Here is a 23,996-nt window from a genome sequence, read left to right on the forward strand (position 1 = left end):
CGGATTGCTCCTTTTGCTCTAATTATAAGACTTAGAAAGTAGGACTTTTCTAGATTGCTTAGTGGTTTCTAATTCACTACCAGTTGAGCACAGAGGGTAAACCTCTCTACAGTTATGACTTCCCTAATGACTTACCTACGTTTATTTTCAGGGAACAGCAGAATGTTCAATTATCATTAGAATATTGATAGTTTTGTTTTGTTTTTGCTTTCACCTCATCTGATTTTTATTAATGTATTTTTTGCACAGCTTTTAGAATTATCCAAGTTGTGTGCCCTTATAGAAATCATTATTATAATTAATTTTAGAAGAAGCATATGTTTTGTGAGATATAGGTGTCCCTATTGAAAGAAATATACTTGACAATAAAACCTTGCTTTCTGTAACTCTTGATTCTCTGAACAGCAAATTTTTCAGATAATTAAAAGTAATCTGGGCTGTGTGAACATGAAATGTTTTTCAAGGGATTCTTTGCAACATGTATTATGGGATTTTCTTTCCCCAGCTTTATTTATTTATTTTTTATTCATTAAAAAGAGGGGAGAGAGAGAGAAGGGGGCGAGGAGCAGGAAGCGTCAACTCCAATATGTGCCTTAACTGGGCAACCCAAGGTTTCGAACTCGCAACCTCAGCATTCTGAATCGATACTTTATCCACTGTGCCACCACAGACCAGGCCTCAGCTTTATTGAGGTATCACTGACAGCAAGATTTTCTGTTTACTTTTCTGCTATCATAATCAAAATATGCCTTTATTTATTTATTGACAGAGAGGGACAGATAAGAACAGACAGGAAGGGAGAGAGAGAGATGAGAAGCATCAATCCTTGGTTGCGGCTCCTTAGTTGTTCACTGATTGCTTTCTCACATATGCCTTGACCAGGGGGCTACAGCAGACCAAGTGACCCCTTGCTCAAGCCAGCGACCTTTGGCTCAAGCTGGTGAGCTTTGCTCAAACCACATGAGCCTGCACTCAAGCTGGCAACCTCGGTGTTTCGAACCTGGGTCTTCATCCCAGTCCGAAGCTCTGTCCACTGCACCACCGCCTGGTCAGGCAATCAAAATATGCTTATTAAATTTAATATTTTCTTGCCTGACCAGGCGGTTGCCCAGTGGATAGAGTGTCGGACTGGGATGTCAAGGACCCAGGTTTGAGACCCTGAGGTCACCAGCTTGAGTGCAGGCTCATCTGGTTTGAGCAAAACTCACCAGCTTAGACCCAAGGTCGCTGGCTCGAGCAAGGGCTTACTCAGTCTGCTGAAGGCCCGTGGTCAAGGCACATAGGAGAAAGCAATCAATGAACAAACAAGATGTCGCAATACTCAATGAAAAACTAATGATTGATACTTCTCATCTCTCCGTTTCTGTCTGTCTGTCCCTGTCTGACTCTCTCTGTAAAAAAAAAAAAATTTTAATATTTTCTTAAGGACAAAGAGTCTTATTTATTATTATTAATGATTATGATATGCCGTTTCGAATCTAGGAGTTGGTAAACTATGGATCATGGACCAAATCCCACCTGCCATCTTTGTTAAAGGTTTTTTTATGCAGCCATGCCCGTTTGTTATATGTTGTCTTTTGCAGCTTTGAAGTTAGAAGGTATACTTGAATAGTTGCCACAGAGACCCTGTGACCCACAAAGTCTAAAATATTTACTATGTAAATATCTATAAATATTTACAGCAAATGTTTGCTGACCCTTAACTTAGATCATAGAATGTTAGAGCTGGAGGAAATGTAGTCCATGCTGTTTATATTACCTGTGAGGAAACTGTGAGAGATGCTATTGCTTTCTTTTTAATTTTAGAGAGAGGAGAGAGTGAGAGGTGGGGAAGAGGATTGGGAAGCATCAACTTGCATTTGCTTCCCATATATGCCTTGACCGGCTAAGCCTGGCGCTTCGAACCAGCAACCTTAGCATTTGCTTTCGCGTTACGTTTTATTGAGATGAGTATGAGTGACTGGTTCCTCCTCCCCACTGCGACGGAGGAACTGTTTTACCTTCTGCCTTTGCCACTCACTCTTTTTTCTTTAGTCATCTTATCTGCTGGTCATTGCTTCATTGCTCTCAGAGCCAGAGTTGAACTCTTTTTCTCTTTCTTTTTTTATTATTATTCTTTTACTGAACTCTTTTTCTCTTTCTTTTTTTATTATTCTTTTACCTTTAGTCTGTTTTCATTTTTTCCATGCGATTCTGCTTGGCTGCAAAACAGCTAGCTAGCTAGCAAGCTGTCCAGTAGACGTCACCAGGCACGCCTCTTCCAACTTTCCTTTTGTGTAATCAGTTCACCGGTTGTGAGGACAGGGAAAATCTTGCACCTCAGGGTTTCCTAAGTTTTATTGATTTCTTCCTGGGAATTCAGTACTGCTTAGCTATCAAAGAGGTTTTGATGTTCTTTGATGTTCTTTTGTAGGTATTTTAGTGTGCAGAATTACATGGGAAGACCAAATTTGACTTCGGCACTTCCATCAATAACATACTTTTTGCCCTGGCCAGTTGGCTCAGTGGTAGAGCATCAGCCCGGCATCTGGATGTCCCGGGTTCAATTCCCGTCAGGGGCAGGGCACACAGGAGAAGTGCCCATCTGCTTCTCCACCCTTCCCCCTCTCCTTTCTCTTCTCTCTCTTCCCCTCCCATAGCCAAGGCTCCACTGGAGCAAGTTGGCTCGGGTGCTGAGGATGGCTCTGTGGCCTCTGCCTCAGGTGCCAAAATGGCTCCAGTTACAACAGAGCAAGGCCCTAGATGGGCAGAGCATCACCCCCTAGTGGGCATGCCAGGTGGGTCCTGTTTGGGCACATGTGGGAGTCTTTCTCTGTTTCCCCACTTCTCACTTCAGAAAAATACAAAAAATAAATAAAAAATAACATACTTTTTTTCCGAATGATGAATGAATTTTACTTACGAGTAGTTTTTATTATTTTAGGCTGTTGCAAAAATGGTTCAGCAGTGCTGTACTTACGTTGAGGAAATCACAGACCTTCCAATCAAACTTCGATTAATTGATACTCTACGAATGGTTACAGAAGGAAAGGTGAGTTGTATATTGGCATAATTCACAGTGATAAGGACGTTATTATTTATATTCAGAGATACTAATATATTTAGACATTTTATATTAGTATGTAAAAACAAGGTTAATTCTTCATTGCCTAGATCTGCTTAGAAAGTCTAAGTTTTGGATAGCTAAGGTTTTGCTCTACTCTTTAAATTACTGGAGTATTTGCAGTGTGAGGTTAATTTTCAAAATTTTACTCTCTTGCCAAAATCTATTTGTATTTCTTCTGATGTCCTACCCCCCACCCCAAACTCATCTTTCTCTAAAAAAGGGCAAGTACAAACTGGTGACTCTGGTAGATATGTTTCTTTCTAGATAGAGTTTTGTGGTTTGAAAACAAAAACAGCTTGCATTTAACTCTTTGTCTATTTAGCTGTCAGTTCAGTTCAGTATTATTGAGTACCTGTGTTGTACTAGGTCCAAAAGGAACAAGACACTACTTCCTGTTTACGTCAAAGACATCAGTCCCAGAAATAATTACTGGGCTCTGTCACAACAGTAGCAGTGTGTCTATAGGTCCATGTAGCACAGAAGTGGGGATTGGATGGTTGAGGTGTCCAAGGAAGCCCCAAGGAAGCCTCCGAGAGTTGATGGCAGCTGAACTGGCTTTTTAAAGAATGAACAGTAATTCTGCAGAGCCAGGTGTATGGAAAAGGACATTGTACACATAGGAGAAATAATATAAAAAATATCAATGAGTCTGACCTGTGGTGGCGCAGTGGGATAAAGCGTCGACCTGGAACACTGAGGTTGCCGGTTCGAAACCTTGGGCTTGCCTGGTCAAGGCACATATGGGAGTTGATGCTTCCTGCTCCTCCCCCTTCTCTCTCTCTCTCTCTCTCTAAAACTCAATAAATAAAATATTTAAAAAAAAATATATCAATGAAACACCTAGTATATTTAGGAAGCTGTAAGTGGTTTGTTATTAGAGATTAAGGTTTTAAGGAGTAGAGCAGGAAGAGGAAATGGCTGCTAGAGCAAAGGCTAAATGGGTGTGAAAATTTTTCCTAGGCTCTATTTATTTATTTAATTTATTCATTTTAGAGAGGAGAGAGAAAGGGAGAGAGAGAGACAGAGAGAGAAGGTGGGGAGGAGCTGAAACATCAACTCCCATATGTGCCTTGACCAGGCAAGCCCAGGGTTTCGAACCGGCAACCTCAGCATTTCCAGGTCGATGCTTTATCCACTGCGCCACCACAGGTCAGGCTAGGCTCTGTTGCTTTATAGTTAGATTTCTATGCTTGATTTGTTGTAAGTTACAAATTCACTTATAGCTACAAAGAATGCTAGGAACCTGAGTACTTAGCAAGATCAGATATTTTTAAAGAAAGTAGCCTTGTGTTTCGAGATAAATAAAAAAATTAGAGTATTAGAATTGTAGCTTCCGGACGGCATATGATTTTTGTAAAGGGTGTTATTTTTCATATAACAAATTTTTCTAAGGTACTTTGCATTTGCATTTTCTGTGCTGTTTATGCACCATATGGTTCTGTTGTTCATTGAACAGTGATTTCATATTTAGGTTCTTAAAGCTGAAAAATATGGGTAATATTTTATAGAGACATTTTCTTAAAAATTACATAATTGTGAAATTTAAAATGTCAGACAGCCCTGGTTGTACGTGGAGGATAAAGTGCACTGTGACGCCAAGATAAATACTCTACATTTAGTATGAATAGTTCAAGTCTATCTTTTAAATTTTAACGTGGTTCTTTTGGAATTTTGATAATAATACATTTCTTCTACTTGTAGATTTATGTTGAAATTGAGCGTGCTCGACTGACTAAAACATTAGCAACCATCAAAGAGCAAAATGGTGACGTCAAAGAGGCCGCCTCCATTTTGCAAGAGTTACAGGTGAGGTGCTGTGTGCTAGAGTGAGAAATTTTGTTTAGTCAGCAACATTTTCTTGTAGAAACAACTTATTTTGAGACCTTATTACCTATATCAACACCAAGGTTAAGAATGAGTGCAGTAGAGTGTGAGGTTTTTCAAGTAGCTGGAAATAGAGTAATTATGGTTTCAGATAATTTAACTGCTAAAGAAGTTTTGAAGAAAAATTAGAATCCATGAGTTAATCTTAATTGTGTGCTATAATTTGAACATTTTTTTTTCTTCCTTTTCTAACTGAGAGGAGGGGAGATAGACAGACTCTTGCATGCTCCCCCACTGGGATCCACCTGGCAACCCCTTTTTAGGGCTGATACTCTGCCCATCTGGGGCCATGCTCGCAATTGAACTATTTTTTGTTTTTGTTTTTGTTTTTTACAGGGACAGAGAGTCAGAGAGAGGGATAGATAGGGACAGACAGACAGGAACGGAGAGAGATGAGAAGCATCAATCGTTAGTTTTTCATTGCGACAACTTAGTTGTTCATTGATTGCTTTCTCATATGTGCCTTGATCGCGGGCCTTCAGCAGACCGAGTAGCCCTTTGCTCAAGCCAGCGACCTTGGGTCCAAGCTGATGAGCTTTTTTGCTCAAGCCAGATGAGCCCACGCTCAAGCTGGCGACCTCGGGTTCTCAAACCTGGGTCCTCTGCATCCCAGTCCGATGCTCTATCCACTGCGCCACTGCCTGGTCAGGCAATTGAACTATTTTTAGTGCCCAAGGCTGAGGCTCCACAGAACCATCCTCAGCACCCAGGGCCGATGTACTCCAACCAATCAAGCCATGGCTGTGGGAGAAGAGGGGGGGGGGAAGGGTAGGAGTGGAATAGCAGATGGTTGCTTTTCTTGTGTGCCCTGACCTGGAATCGAACCTGGGACAGCAACACACTGGGATGATGCTCTGCCACTGAGCCAACCAGCCAGGGCCTAATTTGAACATTTTAATTCTCCTCAGAATTTAAGTAAAATCAGTAATTCATATACTATCTACTTATGCCTTAGAAATTTGCAATTATTTATCAGTTTTCTTCTTAGTATTTGATTGATGGTCAATTTCTAAGCTAAATTAGTTTAACAAAAATATTTGGCCTGACCTGTTGTGGCACAGTGAATAAAGCATCTACCTAGAAGGCCGAGGTTGCCAGTTCAAAACCCTGGGCTTGCCTGGTCAAGGCACATATGGGAGCTGATGCTTCCTGCTCCCCCCTTTTTCTCTTTCTTTTAAAATGAATAAAATATTTTAATTTTAAAAATTTGCCTTATAATTTGCCAGGTTTCAGGACAGTTTTAAAATGTCTATTGATTTTAGAGAGAGAAAAGGAGAGAACAGGCGAGAGACAGGAACATATGTTCCTGTATGTGCCCTTACTGGGGATCAAACTGGCAACCTCTAGGCTTCAGGATGATGCTCTAAACCAGGCGTCCCCAAACTATGGCCCGCGGGGCCGCATGCAGCCCCCTAGGGCCATTTATCCGGCCCCTCTACCACACTTCCAGAAGGAGCACCTCTTTCATTGGTGGTCAGTGAGAGGAGCACTGTCTGTGGCGGCCTTCCAATGGTCTGAGGGACAATGAACTGGCCCCCTGTGTAAAATGTTTGGGGACTTCTGCAAACAACCGAGCTATTTGGCCAGGGCTAGTTTTTAAGAGAGGCCTTAAAAAGAGACAGCAGAGAGCTAAAGAAATCTGAGGAAAAAAATCTAGATTTTCTCACCAGAAGAATGTGCATGAACTATGGTCAAATTTTAGTTCATAATTTTAGCCCTTCAGGTGCTCCTCATTAAGGTAAGTTGATTATTCTAGCTTGTCAATCATGTACCTTGTCCATTATAGCTAAAGGAAGGAGATAGTACTGGAAGGCTCTTGTGTTCTGTTCTTTTTGCCATTGTTCTTTTTTGTTATTTAAACATGTCCTGTGTGTTCTATATACTTTAATGTTCACACACAATGCTGTTTTAATCCCCATTGTCAGCCATGGAAACTGAGACTCAAAAACATTATATAACTTGTCTGAAGTCATTACTGTAAAGTAGTTGCGTGTGGATTCCTATTAGTTCTGTTTGACTTTTAATTTTCTCTTTTAATAGACTTTTTTTTAGAGCATTTTTAGGTTCATAGCAAAATTGCTTGGAAAGTACAGAGATTTCCTCATAAACCCCCTTGCTCCTACACACTCACAACCTCCCCCACTAACGACATCCTGCACCAGAGTGCTATATCAGTTATCATTGACAAACCTGCACTAAGAGTCCATAGTGAGCATTAGAGTTCTTGGTGTTGTGTATTCTGTGGATTTTGACAAGTGTATAATGACATCTATCCACCATTGCAGTTCCACAAAGAGTAGTTTTATTGCTTGTGAACGTCCTCTGTCCTCTACCTATTCATCTTTCTCTCCCCCAGTGCCTGGCAACCACTGATCTTTCCACTGTCTCCATGTTTGCCTTCAAACTCTGTTTTTCAGCTCAGTGGATTATGTGCCTCATAATTCAATATTCCCTGTGAAATATTCCTGCCTAAAAAAAAATCAATCTCAATTATACATGGGTTCTAGTTTTAACTACCAGTTTACAGACTGTCCCAGGGACAATTGTTAAATGATACCATGGGGACACGGGCAGCAAATGCAGATTCTGAGAAGCTATAGTATGACTGACTTGGTTTCTTGGACAAATAAATGGCAAGGAAAAAACACATAAGATGTGTATCTACCAATTGCAAAAAGAAAGCAGATTATTGGGAATTGACTAGATATTTGGTGATACAAGGAAGTTTTAGGTACGAACATTATTTCTTTTGTAGTTTATCTTTTAGAAATACTGAAATATTTATAGTTAAGATGTTTGTTTTGCTTCAAAGTACTTGACAAATGGAGAGTGGGTGAAGATATTTAAATGAACATTGATGGTTCATTATATGTTTTTATTTTCCTTAAAAAAATTATAAAGATGACAGTGAAAAACATTCAGAACAAATTATAATAACTATAGCCTTATTTTATTCTACTTTGTAAATGTGTCATTCTGTTATTTGTTTCTTTTTTGACAGAGACAGATAGGGACAGACAGTCAGGAAGGGAGAGAGATGAGAAGCATCAGTGCTTCATTGTGGCTCCTTAGTTGTTCATTGATTGCTTTCTCATATGTACCTTGACCGGGGGGTACAGCAGAGCCGGTGATCCTTTGCTCAAGCCAGCGACCTTGGGCTCCAAGCCAGCAACCTTTGGGCTCAAGCCAGCGACCGTGAGGACCTGTCTGTGATCCCACACTCAAGCCAGCGACCTCAGGGTTTCAAACCTCGGTCCTCTGCATCCCAGTACAATGCTCTATCCGCTGCACCACCGCTCGGTTAGGCTATCATTCTGGATTTTACAAACTTATTTATGATTTATGTATACTAAATATTTTAGGAACTTTTTCATAGCATTTGATATAATTGACTTTCTGCATTGTATTTATGTACATTCTACATTCATATATATTAGCCTTGTTATCTGAATTAAGAAAAGACTAGTGTAGCCCTGGCCGGTTAGCTCAGTGGTAGAGAGTCGGCCTGGCGTGCAGGAGTCCCGGGTTCTATTCCGGGCCAGGGCACACAGAAGCGCGCATCTGCTTCTCCACCCCTCCCCCTCTCCTTCCTCTGTCTCTCTCTTCCCCTCACGCAGCCAAGGCTCCATTGGAGCAAAAAGTTGGCCCGGGTGCTGAGGTTGGCTCCATGGCCTCTAGCTCAAGCGGTAGAATGGCCCTGGTTACAACAGAGCAACGCCCCAGATGGGTGGAGCATCGCCCCCTGGTGGGCATGCCAGGTGGATTCTGGTCAGGCACATGTGAGAGTCTGTCTGACTGCCTCCCCGTTTCCAACTTGCGAAAATATAAAAAAAAATAAATAAAGAAAGAAAGAAAAGAAAAGAGTAGTGTTGCCTGGCCTGTGGTGGCGCAGTGGATAAAGCATCGACCTGGAACGCTGAGATTGCCAGTTTGAAACCTGGGCTTGCCTAGGTGGTCAAGGCACATTATGGGAGTTGATGCTTCTTTTTCCTCCCCCCTTCTCTCTCTCTCCTCTCTAAAATGAATAAATAAAATCTTTAAAAAAAAAAAGACTAGTGTCTTTTTTAATATAATGATTTCAACTGTTACATAAACAGAAAGCCTACAACTGGCATCTTTTTTCATATTTAGAATTATAATTTCCTTATTAGCCACTAGGAAAATGCAAATAAAACCACAATGAGATACCACTGCCTACCTATTAGAATAGCAAAACTTAAAAAAAAAATACATTTCAAAGAGATGGCAGGGACTCTGCAAAGCAGTTGGAAACTGCTCATTAACTGCTGATGAGAATGCAAGATGGTGCAGCCACTCTAGAAAACAATTTGACAGTTTCTGATAGCTTTATTTATTTTTTGATAGCTTTATTTTTGATAGGCATGGGGACATCTTTGTCCAGAAGGGACCTGGGAGAGCAGAGATGCCCCGCAGCATGGCTCTGGGTGTCCAGTTGACCCTTCCACCAGGACCACTCCCTGGGAGGGCGCGAAGGGGAGGGAGGGCAGATGGGGAGAGTAAAGGAGGGAGAGGACGCAGAGCAGGAAGGGGAGTTTGGGGAGCTGATAAGGAGCGAGGTGGCTGGAGGCTGAGCAGCCTGATCTCATGGTGACCTCCATACGATGGGGGAGAGCGGAGCTCAGACATGGGGCCTCACTCTCCCCAGGCCAGAGTCTGGATTGGTGTGGGCGAGGCCAGAGCTGCTCTTCCCTCGTAGTTTGGGTGAGAGGGTGAGAAGTGTTCTTTCTCACTTTCCTGAGTCTGGATAGGCCCTTCTTTACTTCTGTGCCTCTGTCTCCATATTCCAGAAAGGGACGTCGGGCATGTGTCCCTGTGGCGTTAACCCTGGTTTGCTTTAGGAAGCAGGGCACAGAATGGAGCAGGGGAGGTAGCTGCAGCACCAGTAAAAGTAGCTCAGAGCTGAGGGCTTACTAGGATGGAGGTGATTGCCTGTCCTGTGTAGCACCAGTCATTTGGGGGGAGGGGTCTGGCACTGGATCTCGAGGGAAGTCTCCTTAGTTCCCTGGAGCTCCTCCCAAAAAATGATAGCCCAAATAGTCTTCAACAGATGAATGGATAAACTGTGGTTTCACCCGTACAATTGAATACCACTCAGCAATAAGAAGGAATGAGTTTTATTTTTTCAGAGACAGAGAGAGAGAGGGATAGACAGACAGGAATGGAGAGATGAGAAGCATCAATCATTAGTTTTTCATTGCACATTGCAACACCTCAGTTGTTCATTGATTGCTTTCTCATATGTGCCTTGATAGTGGCCTTCAGCAGACCAAGTAACCCCTTGCTCAAGCCAGCGACCTTGGGTCCAAGCTGATGAGCTTTGCTCAAACCAGATGAGCCTGTGCTCAAGCTGGCAACCTCGGGGTCTCGAACCTGGGTCCTTTTGCATTCCAGTCCGACGCTCTATCCACTGTGCCACCGCCTGGTCAGGCTCTTTTAAAATTTTTAAAAATTTCATTTTAAAGAGGGAGGAGAGAAAGGGAGAAAGAAAAAGAGAAGGGGAGGAACAGGAAGCATCAACTCTCATATGTGCCTTGACCACCGGGCAAGCCCAGGGCCTTCAAACCAGCGACCTCAGCGTTCCAGGTTGAGGCTTTATCCACTGCGCCACCACAGGTCAGGCCAAGAATTGTTCTGCATCTTGATTTTGATGGTAGTTACATAAATTTATAAATGTGTGATTTATTCTGTGAATTTTTAATTCATGAATTCTATGAATTTTATAGCAAAAGAAAAAAATTTTATTTTACTATATCATTTCCTATAGAAAAGCAGCTTTTTATATCATCGGCAGCACTCTCCCCCAATGAATGAATGTTGTTATTTATCAAGGATGACTATAGTAATATGCATTTAACTTTGTTACAGTTTTTAAATATTACAAGTTAATTTGGGAACTTGCTCTGCTAGGTGGAAACCTACGGGTCAATGGAAAAGAAAGAGCGAGTGGAGTTTATTTTGGAGCAGATGAGGCTGTGCCTGGCTGTGAAGGATTACATTCGTACACAGATCATAAGCAAGAAGATCAACACCAAGTTTTTCCAGGAAGAAAATACAGAGGTAAGCGTATCTCTTTATATAAATTTATTCTAAAAGTGTCTGGGGGCCTGACCTGTAGTGGCACAGGGGTAAAATGGTCGACCTGAAATGCTGAGGACACTGGTTTGAAAGCCTGGGCTTGCCCGGTCATGGTGCACATGGAAAGCAACTACTACCAGTTGATACTTCCCGCTCCTCCCCACCCCCTTTCTGTTTCTCTTCTCTCTCTAAAAAGCAATAAATAAAATCTTTAAAAAAAAAGATGTTTGGGGGGAAAACCCATAAACCTCAAGTTATTTTGTCAGTTTTTTTTCCCCCCCAGAAATTAAAGTTGAAATACTATAACTTAATGATTCAGCTGGATCAACACGAGGGCTCCTATCTGTCTATTTGTAAGCACTACAGAGCGATATATGACACTCCCTGTATACAGGCAGAAAGTGAAAAGTGGCAACAGGTAAGCGTACATTCTTATACTTGACACGGGTATTTATTAGGAACAATTGCACTTTTAAATTTATTTTAAAATAATTTTACCTTCAGTAATTACCGAATATCCCCATGAATTAGATGCACCTTAATTCTGGGGCCTGGAATTTGAAAAAATATATATATTGCATAAAGTGATTGAACTCAAGTTTTATTCATCATAAAATTTATACAACTCCTCATCACTGTCAAAACTCCCATCCATTAGCTTGTCCTCATCTGTGTCTGATGATGAGTCACCGTCTTCGTATATTGCCTCGTCCTCAGTTCCATCTACGGCATTTGAAATGCCACAACCACTGTATAAGACACACCCAGTTTTTAGACACACCCAGTTTCCAGATTTTTTGGAAAAGGGTGTATCTTATACCTGGGGAAATATGGAATATGCAGTTTTATAATGCTGCTTGTTAATTACTGTGTTGTCAATTCAGTTTATCCTTGCTGGTTCACATGAATTGTGGGAATACTCTATTTCAGTGGTTTTCAGCCACCAAGTCATACATCATGTTGGTTAACTCTTTTTTTGGATTGGCACAAAATTTTTGATGGGACAGCACTAGTCCACAGAGCAGCAGTTGAAAAGCACTGCTCTCTTTATCACCTTGAAAGAAATGTACGATTACAATTAAAAATATGTACAGCAGATCACCTGTTAGCAGAGTCTGTAAATAAAGACAGCATTACTTTGGAAAATTATTTTACAAAAACTATTTTAAATATCTTATTGGCGTTTTCCACATTTATGCTGTTAACTTGTTATAAAAAGTTTTTCTTTTCAATATTTGTTTAAAAGTATAGCCCAAGTAGTCTTTCAAATTAGCAAAGACTTACTACAATAATTTTATGAAAATTAAATATTACAGAAAGATACTATGAAAAGAGCAGCCTGGTAAGATTTTATGTTCTCTGAAGACTTTTGATTATAATATTTCAAATGAATATATACAGTTATTCTGTGACATTTCTGTTCCTGCTAGTTTTCAGTTTGTTTCTAATCTTGCATAAATCTGTTGTGTTGTACAACTCTCTTAGGCTCTGAAAAGTGTTGTCCTATATGTTATCTTGGCTCCTTTTGATAATGAACAGTCAGATTTGGTCCACCGAATAAGTGGTGACAAGAAGTTAGAAGAGATTCCTAAATATAAGTAAGTACTTTTATAATTATTTTAGTATGCCTCCATAGAAGCACCATTTTGAAAGAAAATTAGTTAAGTATACACTTCTTAATTGGTTGTTGATAGATTGTATTAGAGAATAAAACTAGAGATGATAATGACTTTTTTTTTTTAATTTTTAAATTATTATTTTTTATTCATTTTAGAGAGGAGAGGGAAAGACAGAGAGAGAGAGGAGAGAGAGAGAGAAGGGGGGAGGAGCTGGAAGCATCAACTCCCATATGTGCCTTGACCAGGCAAGCCCAGGGTTTTGAACCGGCGACCTCAGCATTTCCAGGTCGCCGCTTTATCCACTGTACCACCACAGGTCAGGCATGACTTTTTTTTTTTTTATCCTTCTGCATTAGAAATTAATGTAGCCTGACTAGGCAGTGGTGCAGTGGATAGAGCGTCGGACTGGGATGCCAAGGACCCAGGTTCGAGACCCCAAGGTCGCCAGCTTGAGTGCGGGCTCACCTGGTTTGAGCAAAAGCTCACTAGCTTGGACCCAAGGTCGCTGGCTGGAGCAAGGGGTTACTCGGTCTGCTGAAGGCCTGCGGTCAAGGCACATATGAGAAAGCAATCAATGAACAACTGAGGCACATATGAGAAAGCAAAGTGCCACAATGAAAAACTGATGATTGATGTTTCTTATCTCTTTTCCTGTCTGTCTGTCCCTATCTATCCCTCTGACTCTCTCTCTGTCCCTGTCTATCCCTCTGCCTCTGTTAAAAAAAAAAAAAAGAGAAAGAGAAATTAATGTAATGAGATTATTACACACTTTATTCTAAATTGCTTCTCAAGTTTTTTTTTGTTTTGTTTTTTAAAGAGACAGAGTGAGTCAGAGAGAGGGATAGACAGGGACAGACAGACAGGAACGGAGAGAGATGAGAAGCATCAATCATTAGTTTTTCATTGCGTGTTGCAACAGCTTAGTTGTTCATTGATTGCTTTCTCATATGTGCCTTGACCACGGGCCTTCAGCAGACCGAGCGGGCTTTTGCTCAAACCAGATGAGCCCGTGCTCAAGCCGGCGACCTCGGGGTCTGGAACTTGGGTCCTCTGCATCCCAATTCGACGCTCTATCCACTGCTCCACCGCCTGGTCAGGCTCAAGTAGAAGTTTTTTTTGTTGTTTTTTTTTAGTTATCATTTATTTATTTATTTTTCATTTTTCCAAAGCTGGAAATGGGGAGGCAGTCAGACAGACTCCTGCATGCGCCCGACCGGGATCCACCTGGCATGCCCACCAGGGGGCGATGCTCTGCCCCTCTGGGGCGTCACTCTGTTGCATCCAGAGCCATTCTGGCGCCTGAGGCAGAGGCCACAGAGCCCTCCTCAGCGCCCGGGCCATCTTTGCTCCAATGGAGCCTCGGCTGTGGGATGGAAGAGAGAGACAGAGAGGAAGGAGAGGGGGAGGGGTAGAGAAGCAGATGGGTGCTTCTCCTGTGTGCCCTGGCCGGGAATCGAACCTGGGACTCCTGCACGCCAGGCCGACACTCTACCGCTAAGCCAACCGGCCAGGGCCATCAAGTAGAAGTTTTAAGCTAATTTTATCAGCTTTTGTTTAACCATTTAATGAAGTTTTATCATTAGTAATTAGGGGCTTTGTGATTTTCAGAAGTACATACTTTTGAAAATCTAATGTATAAAACATACATTTCATCGTATGCATAATGGCTATTTTGAAGCTATTTTTAATCTCATTGAAAGTTTATAGCAATTAGTTCAGAGATTGGAATGTACAGTGTAGAGAGAGCTGAATAGCATGGGGATGCTGTTTTCAGAATTACCATGGGGAAAATGGTGGCAATATTGGTAACATTAGTAGTAGTCCACATGGTTTATATTCTGCAAATAAAATTTTATAAAAAGCAGTCTTTGTTGATATTTAAAATGTGCCATTAAATTGAATGAAAGTTGTTTTACAGATTTGGAATACTATGTTTTATACCATTTATAGGGATCTTTTAAAGCTTTTTACCACAATGGAGTTGATGCGTTGGTCCACACTTGTTGAAGACTATGGAATGGAATTAAGAAAAGGTTCTGTGGAGAGTCCTGCAACTGATGTTTTTGGTTATACAGAAGAAGGTGAAAAAAGGTGGAAAGACTTGAAGAACAGAGTTGTTGAACATGTAAGAATCTGGCACAGTAGAGATGATAGTTCAGAAGTTTATTGGCAATTTTATTAATTTGCCAAAAACTCAGCAAATTTGAGCATCAACTTTTATTTTTTTTTGTTTGATAGTCAAATGTGTTAACATGCTCATTTTTTTTTGGTTTTTTTATATTTTATTTATTGATTTTTAGAGAGAGAGGAGAGAGAGAGAAGGAGAGAGAGAGAGAAGGGGGAGGAGCAGGAAGCATCAACTCCCATATGTGCCTTGACCAGGCAAGCCCAGGGTTTCAAACCAGTGACCTCAGTGTTCCAGGTCGACGCTTTATCCCACTGCGCCACCACAGGTCAGGCAACATGCTCATTTTGAGAGGACCTTTCAAGAATCAAAAATTCTATAGCACATTTAACAAAAGGAATTTTTTAATGTGAAGGATAATGGGAATGGAGAGAGTGTTTTTTTCTTTTTTTTTAATATTTTATTTATTCCTTTTAGAGAGGAGAGAGAGAGAAAGGGGTGGGGGCAAGAGCAGGAAGCATCAACCTTCCCATATGTGCCTTGACCAGGCAAGCCCAAAGCTTTAAACCAGTGACCTCAGCATTCTAGGTTGACTCTTTATCCACTGCACCACCATAAACCAGGCGGGGAGACTAATTTTGGAAATGGGTAACATATCTTAAACCTGACCTTTTGATCCTCCTGGTGTCACTATGAATTGAATTTTGTCAGTATTCACTCATTAAATAGACACATTTTATTAGTGCCAGACAGACACTATAAAGTGCTGAGATACATAGGAGAATAAGACATGTTCTTTACTTTCAGAAAGCTTAAAAATACACTATGGAGAAGGTACATTTAGAAATAAAAACATTATAGATATTATGGTAAAAGGGACACGGGGTCCGTGGGTTACAACAGTCTCGACATTTGTTGTTTCGAGTTTATGACGCACACTTCCCTAAAAACTTTGAGACGTGAGTGTGTTGGCTTACGCCATTAGTGTCATACTTACAGACTACGTGGGTGAACTAGTTTGGCTTTGCGTGGCAGGAAAATAGGCAGTACAGTTTACAGTGCCTTTATGTCCTTTTCCTTTTTCTATGGCTTTGTTGTGTTTTTATATTCTAGATTATCATTTTACAACTGTGTTAGGATAGGTAAGTGACTAAGGCTAGGGTGTATTTCAGCTTACACCAAAATTTGGGTTTCATCATTGTCATATGAATGGAACTGTTGTAACCCGAAGACCCCCTCCCTGTATGTGGAGTAGAGGGGAACATGAGGAGAGAGTTGATTGGTTCTGCTTGGAAAAATGGTCAGGCTAGATACATAGGAATTGATGGAGGAGGTAAGATTTGTAAGAAGAGTATGTAGTAGCAGGTAGAAAAGGGAGAGCAGTCTATTTAGGCAGATGGGATAGTCTTAACAAGGGTGTGAAGGCAGAGCCTGATCAGGCGGTGGCGCAGTGGATAGAGCATCATATTGTAACGTGGAGGACCCAGGTTCGAAACCCCAAGGTCACTGGCTTGAGCGCTGGCTCATCCGGCTTGAGTGCAGGCTCAACAGCTTGAGCACAGGGTCGCTAGCTTGAGTGTGGGATCATAGACATGACCCCATGGTCACTGGCTTGAGCCCAGAGGTCACTGGCATGAAGCCCAAGATGGCTGGCTTGAACCCAAGGTCTCTGGCTTGAGTAAGGGGTCACTTGCTCTGCTGTAGCCCCATGGTCAGGTACATATGAGAAAGCAGTCAGTAAACAACTAAGGAGCTGCAACAAAGAATTGATTCTTCTCATCTCTCTTCCTTCCTATCTGTCCCTGTCTGTTCCTCTCTCTGTCTTTCTGTGTCTGTTAAAAAAAAAAAAAAAAAAAAGATGATACAGGGGCACAAACCAGAAGAAGAACATGGGGACCTCCAACAAAAAGGCTCATTGAGAAAATTGTAGAAAGGGTCTGTATTATAACAAAGTTTGTGCACCCAGTGGTGAAGACATCTGAGAGGATAATGACTAGGCCTGTGTTTTACAAAGGTTCCTCTGGGAATAAGTGTGAAAAATGTATTTAGAGAGATTAAAAAGAGGCCCTGGCCGGTTGGCTCAGTGGTAGAGCGTTGGCCTGGCGTGCAGGAGTCCCAGGTTCGATTCCCAGCCAGGGCACACAGGAGAGGCGCTCATCTGCTTCTCTACCTCTCCCCCTCTCCTTCCTCTCTGTCTCTCTCTTCCCCTCCCGCAGCCGAGGCTCCATTGGAGCAAAGTTGGCCTGGGCGCTGAGGATAGCTCTAGGGCAGGGGTCCCCAAACTTTTTACACGGGGCCAGTTCACTGTCCCTCAGACCATTGGAGGGCCGGACTATAAAAAAAACTATGAACAAATCCCTATGCACACTGCACATATCTTATTTTAAAGTAAAAAAACAAAATGGGAACAAATACAATATTTAAAATAAAGAACAAGTAAATTTAAATCAACAAACTGACCAGTATTTCAATGGGAACTATGGGCCTGCTTTTGGCTAATGAGATGGTCAATGTGCTCCTCTCACTGACCACCAATGAAAGAGGTGCCCCTTCCTGAAGTGTGGCGGGGGCCGGATAAATGGCCTCAGGGGGCCGCATGTGGCCCGCGGGCCATAGTTTGGGGACCCCTGCTCTAGGGCCTCTGCCTCAGGCGCTAGAATGGCTCTGGTTGCAACAGAGCAATGCCCCAGATGGGCAGAGCATCGCCCCCTGGTGGGCATGCCGAGTGAATCCCGGTCAGGCGCATACGGGAGTCAGTCTGACTGTCTCCCCATTTCCAACTTCGGGAAAAAAAATAGATAAAAAGACTGGAGATGAGGAGGCTAGTTAAGTGAGGGGCTATATCAGCCTGAATTAAGGCAGTATCTGAAGTATTGAAGAAGAACTGATGGAAAAGACTGACTGGTGGTGGCACAGTAGATAGAGCAGTGACCCGAGACGCTGAGGACCCAGGTTTGAAACCCTGAGATCAGCAGCTTGAGCACGGACTCATCCAGCTTGGTTGCAAGCTTGCCATGGGGTTGCCAACTAGAGCACAGGATCAGCTACATGGACCCAAGACCTCTGGCTTGATCAAGGGGTTGCAGGCTTGGGTTGAGACCCCCACCCCATCAAGGCATGTATGAGAATTCATCAGTGAACAACTAAAGTGACATAACTATGAGTTGATGCGCCTCATCTCTCACTCCCCCCCTAAAAAGAGAAATTAAGATAAGCCTTTATTTTAACTATATATATTTTAAGGGAGTTGTGGAGAATACTGAGAATATGTTGCAAATAACTGCAGAAACCAAAATATCTAAATATTTAGTTTTGTTGAAGTTTTGTTTATTTATTTTAAGTGAGAGCAGGAGAGGCAGACAGACTCCCACATGTGCCCCGATGGGAATCCACCCAGCAAGCCCCCTGTGGGGCGATAATCTACCCATGTGGGGTGTTGCTCTGTTGCTCAGCAACTGAACTATTTTTAGCACCTGACACAGCTCACTGGAGGAAATCTCAACTGCTGGAGCCAACTTGCTCGAATCAAGCCATTGCTGTGGGAGTGGCAGAGAGAGAGAGAAGATGGAGGTGTGGAAAAGAAGATAGTTGCTTCTCCTGTTTACCCTGAACAGGAATTAAACCCAGGACTTTCACAGGCTGGGCCAATGCTCTACCGCTGAGCCAACCAGCCAGGGCCTATTTATTTTTATGGATTGATTTTTTGAGAGAGAGAAAGGAGGAAGAGAGAGAAACATCAATTTGTTGTTTCATTTATTTACATATTCATTGGTTGACTTTTTTTGTTTGTGTGAGGGAGAGAGACAGGAAGGGAGAGAGATGGGAAGTATCAACTCATAGTTGTGCCTTGACTGGTGGGCTGAAGCCAAGCCAGCGACCTTGGGTTACCAGAGAGCAATCTTTGGGGTTAAGGCAGCAACTATGGGATCATGTTGGTGATCCCATGCTCAGGCTAGTGACCCCACACTCAAGCTGGTGAGCCTGTGCTCAAGCAGGCAACTTCAGGGTTTCGAACTTGGAACCTTAGCATCTTAAGTTGATGCTCTATCCACTGCACCACCAATGGCTAGGCCATTTGTTGACTCTTGTATGTGCCCTAATTGAAGTCAAATCCACGACCTTGGCGTATTGGGATGATCCTCTAACCAACTGAGCTGTCTGTCTAGGGTGTTACTGAAGTTTAGAACCAGCATCATTCCAGTGATGGGTTATGGAAAAAATAAAAGCTCTGAATTTGACGTTTTATTTTTTATTTTTTTTATTTTTATTTATTTTATTTTTTTACAGAGACAGAGAGAGAGACTCAGAGTGAGGGATAGACAGGGACAGACAGACAGGAACGGAGAGATGAGAAGCATCAATCATCAGTTTTTTGTTGTGACACCTTAGTTGTTCATTGATTGCTTTCTCATATGTGCCTTGACTGCGAGCCTTCAGCAGACAGAGTAACCCCTTGCTCCAGCCAGCGACCTTGGGTTCAAGCTGGTGAATTTTTGCTCAAACCAGATGAGCCCACGCTCAAGCTGGTGACGTTGGGGTCTCAAACCTGGGTCTTCCTCATCCCAGTCTGACACTCTATCCACTGTGCCACCGCCTGGTCAGGCTGAATTTGACATTTTAAGTAAACCTGTTTGGATATGAAAACAAATGAACTTTTTAGCCTTACTGACAGCTGTTGTCTGTCCTCTTTGCCACTCTCCTCTCCCCAGAATATTAGAATAATGGCCAAGTATTACACGAGGATAACAATGAAGAGGATGGCACAGCTTCTGGATCTGTCTGTTGACGTAAGTAGTAAATATAATTGAGTTACTTGTAGCCATTCATTTTGAGTATCACTCAACTTATAAAAACTGAGTGAGAAAATCAGTTTTGTTTTATTTTCAGTTTAGGTCACAGTTTCCTCAAGCTATCTTAAGTACCAGAAAATAGCCTAAATATCAGTTGAGTATATGTGCTGTCGAAGCGAGTACCTGAATATCAGTTTATAGTTGTATTATTTTTACTAGTTAAAATCTTCACTTAAATATGTTAGTTTTCCATTAATTATTTGAAGTTCAAGGTATATATTCTATAATAAGTATGTTTAGGTGCCCAAAAGTGAACTGGAAATAAACATGAGACTTAACTGCAGTTCACATGAAAAGGTCCCAGGATGTGTTAGAGAGGTTTTGTATTCAGATCTGGGTTTCATGTTGTTAAAATGTACAACACCAAAGACATGGCAGGTGAGAAATGTATGCTAATGGTCTGTAAAGCCATTTCTATTATAGAAGTAGCTACTACAATTTAGCTGAAAAGGAATCATGGAAGATTAGAAGGCTTGATCCTTGGTGAGTTCCTTAGCTCTTCTCATATCTGGATTAGGGTACCAGAGTCCTTAGAAACAAAGTGCCTTGTCCATGGCTACATAGTTGTCAAGTAGCAGAGCATATATTCTACCTCAGCATTTCTGGAAACAAAGTGACTATATAACCCTGCCTTTTACGAGGAAGCATCCTAGAAAAAAGAGCACATTGAGTTGCTGTTGGTGGCAGGCTCTCCGTAGGACCAGCAGTGTTAGATTTGCAGGGAAAGAGATTCAGACTTGCCCCTGATTCTGAGTGGACTCAGAATATATTCATTGCCTATGCTTTCAATAAAATAAGTACATTATTGCAGGAAATGAGTAGTTGCTAACTAATAATAATGAATTTTAGCCCTGTGTATTCCTTAAAAAAAAAAAAATATTTTTTTTTTTTACTTATTTTAAAGAGAGGAGACAGAAAGAAATGGGACGGTGGGGGGGGGGGGGGAGTATCAACTGCATGTGCCTTGATGAGGCAAGCCTGGAGTTTTGAACTGGCGACCTCACCATTCCAGGTTAACACTCTTGTCTACCATGCCACCACAGGCAGCCTTGCATATTCTTTTTTTTTTTTTTTTGGTGACAGAGTCAGAAAGGGAGACAGGGACAGACAGGAAGGGAGAGAGATGAGAAGCATCACCTCTTTGTTGCGGCCCCTTAGTCTCCTTAGTTCATTGATTGCTTTCTCATATGTGCCTTGACTGAGAGGCTATAGCAGAGCGAGTGACCCTTGCTTAAGCCAGCGACCTATGGGCTCAAGCCAGTGACCCTGTACTCAAGCTGGTGACCTCGGGGTCTCGAACCTGGGTCTTTGTGTCTCACTCCAACATTCTATCCACTGCGCTAATGCCTGGTCAGGTAGCCCTGCATATTCTTGAATGAAGAGTTTTGACAATGCTTTCTTTAAATTCTGTTTATTATCTATAATTATCCGATTCTGATCCAATTTGGTCTTTCTCTCTTGCAGGAGTCAGAGGCTTTTCTCTCGAATCTCGTAGTAAACAAGACCATCTTTGCTAAAGTAGACAGGTTGGCAGGAATTATCAACTTCCAGAGACCCAAGGATCCCAATAATTTATTAAATGACTGGTCTCAGAAACTGAACTCATTGATGTCTCTAGTTAACAAGACCACGCACCTCATAGCCAAAGAGGAGATGGTCCATAATCTGCAATGAGGGCCGCCGCCCTTAGCGCTTTTAGAGAAGAGTTAAAATTGGAAGTCGTTAAAAAAAAAAAAGACTGTTATGGTGTATATGTTGGGTTTTTTGTCCTATTCTCAGCTCCTTTGTCTAACATTTAAAATACAGTGAATATGTTTGAGGCCCCTTTCAACCTTTCACCTTCCTGATTTCATTGTTAACTTTTCATTTGCAATTGGTACAGAAATATAATACATTTCTATTGTCCGAGTGCTCAAAAAATTGTCATAACTTACCCAAATGTTTTTTTACCCAAATGTTATCATTTGAAACCATTTTTAGCAATTATTTGTTCTCATTCAGCTAACAACCACAATTATAATAAAAGCAATATATGCAAGTTTATTTTCTATGGTTACCTGTTTTCTGAACATTTTATGGGGTAGTGATTTAAGTGTTTTTTAAATAAATTTTGTTGTAAGTCTATGAATTATTTAGTAGAATTTTAAAAGCAACAAGGAACACATAAGAACATTTGGAGTAGAGTTGTGATTTGTGAAGGATTTGTGTTTTAGTATTGAGGCAGCAGGTCTCAAGACTGAGTATATATATGGAAGAGCTATCTATCTGGTAGGCTCTAGACTAGACTGTGTGTGTGTGTGTGTGTGTGTGTGTGTGTGTGTGTGTGTGTCACACTGGTTTCAATCACAATATCTTATTTTTACCCCTGTCCCGACTTGACCAGTTGAACAAAAACCAAGTGATGTTGTGTTGGCACAATTTAGCACACAAAGTCATTTTTATAAGACTTTGTGGCTATAACTTCTAGGTTTGATTACATCATTAATGCTCCACATTTATTATCTTATTATAGAAACTTGAGTTCCTTTGAACACTGTGCTGTGTAACAGCCTAAAATGCTTTAAAAATGATCCCCCAAAAGATCTAAGATTATACTCTCTTATAAATGGTATAGTACTAACTTTTTTTTTCCTTCAGAATTAAAAGTAGTTTTACTGTCAAAAAGAACATCTGAGAACAGTTAACATGAACAAGTTTTGGAAGTTTTAAAAATCTGATTTATTTCAGAGAAAATAGGCAAATGAAACAATGTAAGAAGGTTATTTAAAATGATGTTTAATTGAAGAAAGTATGAGGTCTGCTTTTGCAAAAATACAAATGTAGAAAGAGGGAAAACATTCTGGAAACATCATTTCTCATAATTCATTTTCCATATAATGGCCACTAAATTGTCATATTTCAGAGACAATTGTGGGACCTCCACTATTTATGCTGAGTCATTGTGAGTAATATTATAGTATTAATCTAATTTTATTCTTTAGAAATTTAATGTATTGGTCACATTAATAATATCAACATCTGCTATCACTTTTCTTTAAAAACTAACCAAAAATGTGGCAAGTTAAGAAACATTAGTTCACACTAGCAGTAACAATATGGTTTTAATTTTTTTTTAATGAAAAGAATAGGAAATAAGATTATTTTGCAATGTTAATTTGTAAATCGAGTCAGAGCTAATTTGAATTTAGCTTTTCATTAACTTCATCTTCCTAGGGATTTATTCCCTTTGTATATGCCAAGCCTAGACTGTTTAGCCAAGTATCTTGCTGTAAAGACCTGAAATGCTCCTCTTTGGTTTTTATTCAACACGCTCAACTAAGCTCTATGTATTCTCTTGCTGCTGTTTGTAACTGTTCCAGGGACCCAGTCCCATTTGACTAATCATCCATTTCTTGTTTTTTTCTGTCTAAGCAAATTTAAGAATTATTAACCAACTTCTTAGTGTTACAAAGAACAATCTACTAGCCTAGAGCAGTAAAATCTGAGATTTTTTTTAAACCTAAGATCCTGTCTTAAATTTCAGACCCAAAGTGGGCATTCACGGATAGGAGAGAACCACTTTATTTTAAGGGTGGAGAAGATAACACTTGACTCACGATCATTTTCACCAGGTTGTTAGTGAATAGGAGAGGTGGTGAACTTTTGGGTTTGGTTTTTATTTTTTTATTGTTTTAAGTGAAACACTTTTATTCTTTTATTTCTATATAATATAACATGTTTTTAGAGTTCAATAGCTATTTCTGTAATTATCCTCGATTTCCTTGTGCTTATTACTGAATCATTGAAAAATTCATCTTTAATATTCATACTGTTTCATTCTATCTCTTACAAGTGTTAAATGTATGATAAAGTACCTATTCTAACTTGTTTTCAGCTCCTGGACATAGCCGCAATGAAAGCACTAATTTGTGAATATTTAAGAAAACCTAGAGAATAAACTGATACTTTAAAAGGTTATTTCTCTTTTTAATTCTCTTACTATTTTAAAACAAACAAAAAGCTATGGATAATTTTCATTTTTCTTTCAAAAATCATGTTATCTCTATAAACCTTAAGTAGTGGGAAAACATTTTGCACGTTAGTTTAAAAAGTCAACTGGTTGGCTTCCCCCCGCCCCCTGAAATCTTTCTAATTTGGGATTAGTGACAGGCCTGCCTACTTGTTCTCTTGACCAGTGGTTGTCCAACTTGGTGCACATCATCATCACCTGCAGGACTTGTTACAACCCAGATTGCCTGGCCCCAGCCCAGAGTTTCTAGTCCAGTAGGTCTGAGATGGGGCCCAAAGATTTTCATTTCTTACAAGTTCTTGAGTCG

At 40.9% G+C, this 23,996-nt stretch overlaps 1 protein-coding gene across 1 annotated transcript in view; it reads left to right on the forward strand.

Moving 5' to 3' along the window:
* PSMD12 (proteasome 26S subunit, non-ATPase 12) overlaps window positions 1-23,637 on the forward strand; it is a 39,944-nt gene extending 16,307 nt beyond the window's left edge. The window contains exons 4-11 of the mRNA XM_066235083.1: window positions 2,924-3,031; window positions 4,808-4,912; window positions 10,919-11,068; window positions 11,370-11,504; window positions 12,572-12,684; window positions 14,656-14,830; window positions 19,540-19,617; window positions 21,145-23,637. Coding sequence (XP_066091180.1) covers window positions 2,924-3,031; window positions 4,808-4,912; window positions 10,919-11,068; window positions 11,370-11,504; window positions 12,572-12,684; window positions 14,656-14,830; window positions 19,540-19,617; window positions 21,145-21,354 — 1,074 coding nt within the window. The 3' untranslated portion in view covers window positions 21,355-23,637. The remainder of the gene's footprint in view (window positions 1-2,923; window positions 3,032-4,807; window positions 4,913-10,918; window positions 11,069-11,369; window positions 11,505-12,571; window positions 12,685-14,655; window positions 14,831-19,539; window positions 19,618-21,144) is intronic.
* The last annotated feature ends 359 nt before the right edge of the window (window positions 23,638-23,996 follow it).

Source organism: Saccopteryx bilineata, chromosome 6 (genome assembly GCF_036850765.1).
Source record: "Saccopteryx bilineata isolate mSacBil1 chromosome 6, mSacBil1_pri_phased_curated, whole genome shotgun sequence".
NCBI lineage: Eukaryota > Metazoa > Chordata > Mammalia > Chiroptera > Emballonuridae > Saccopteryx > Saccopteryx bilineata.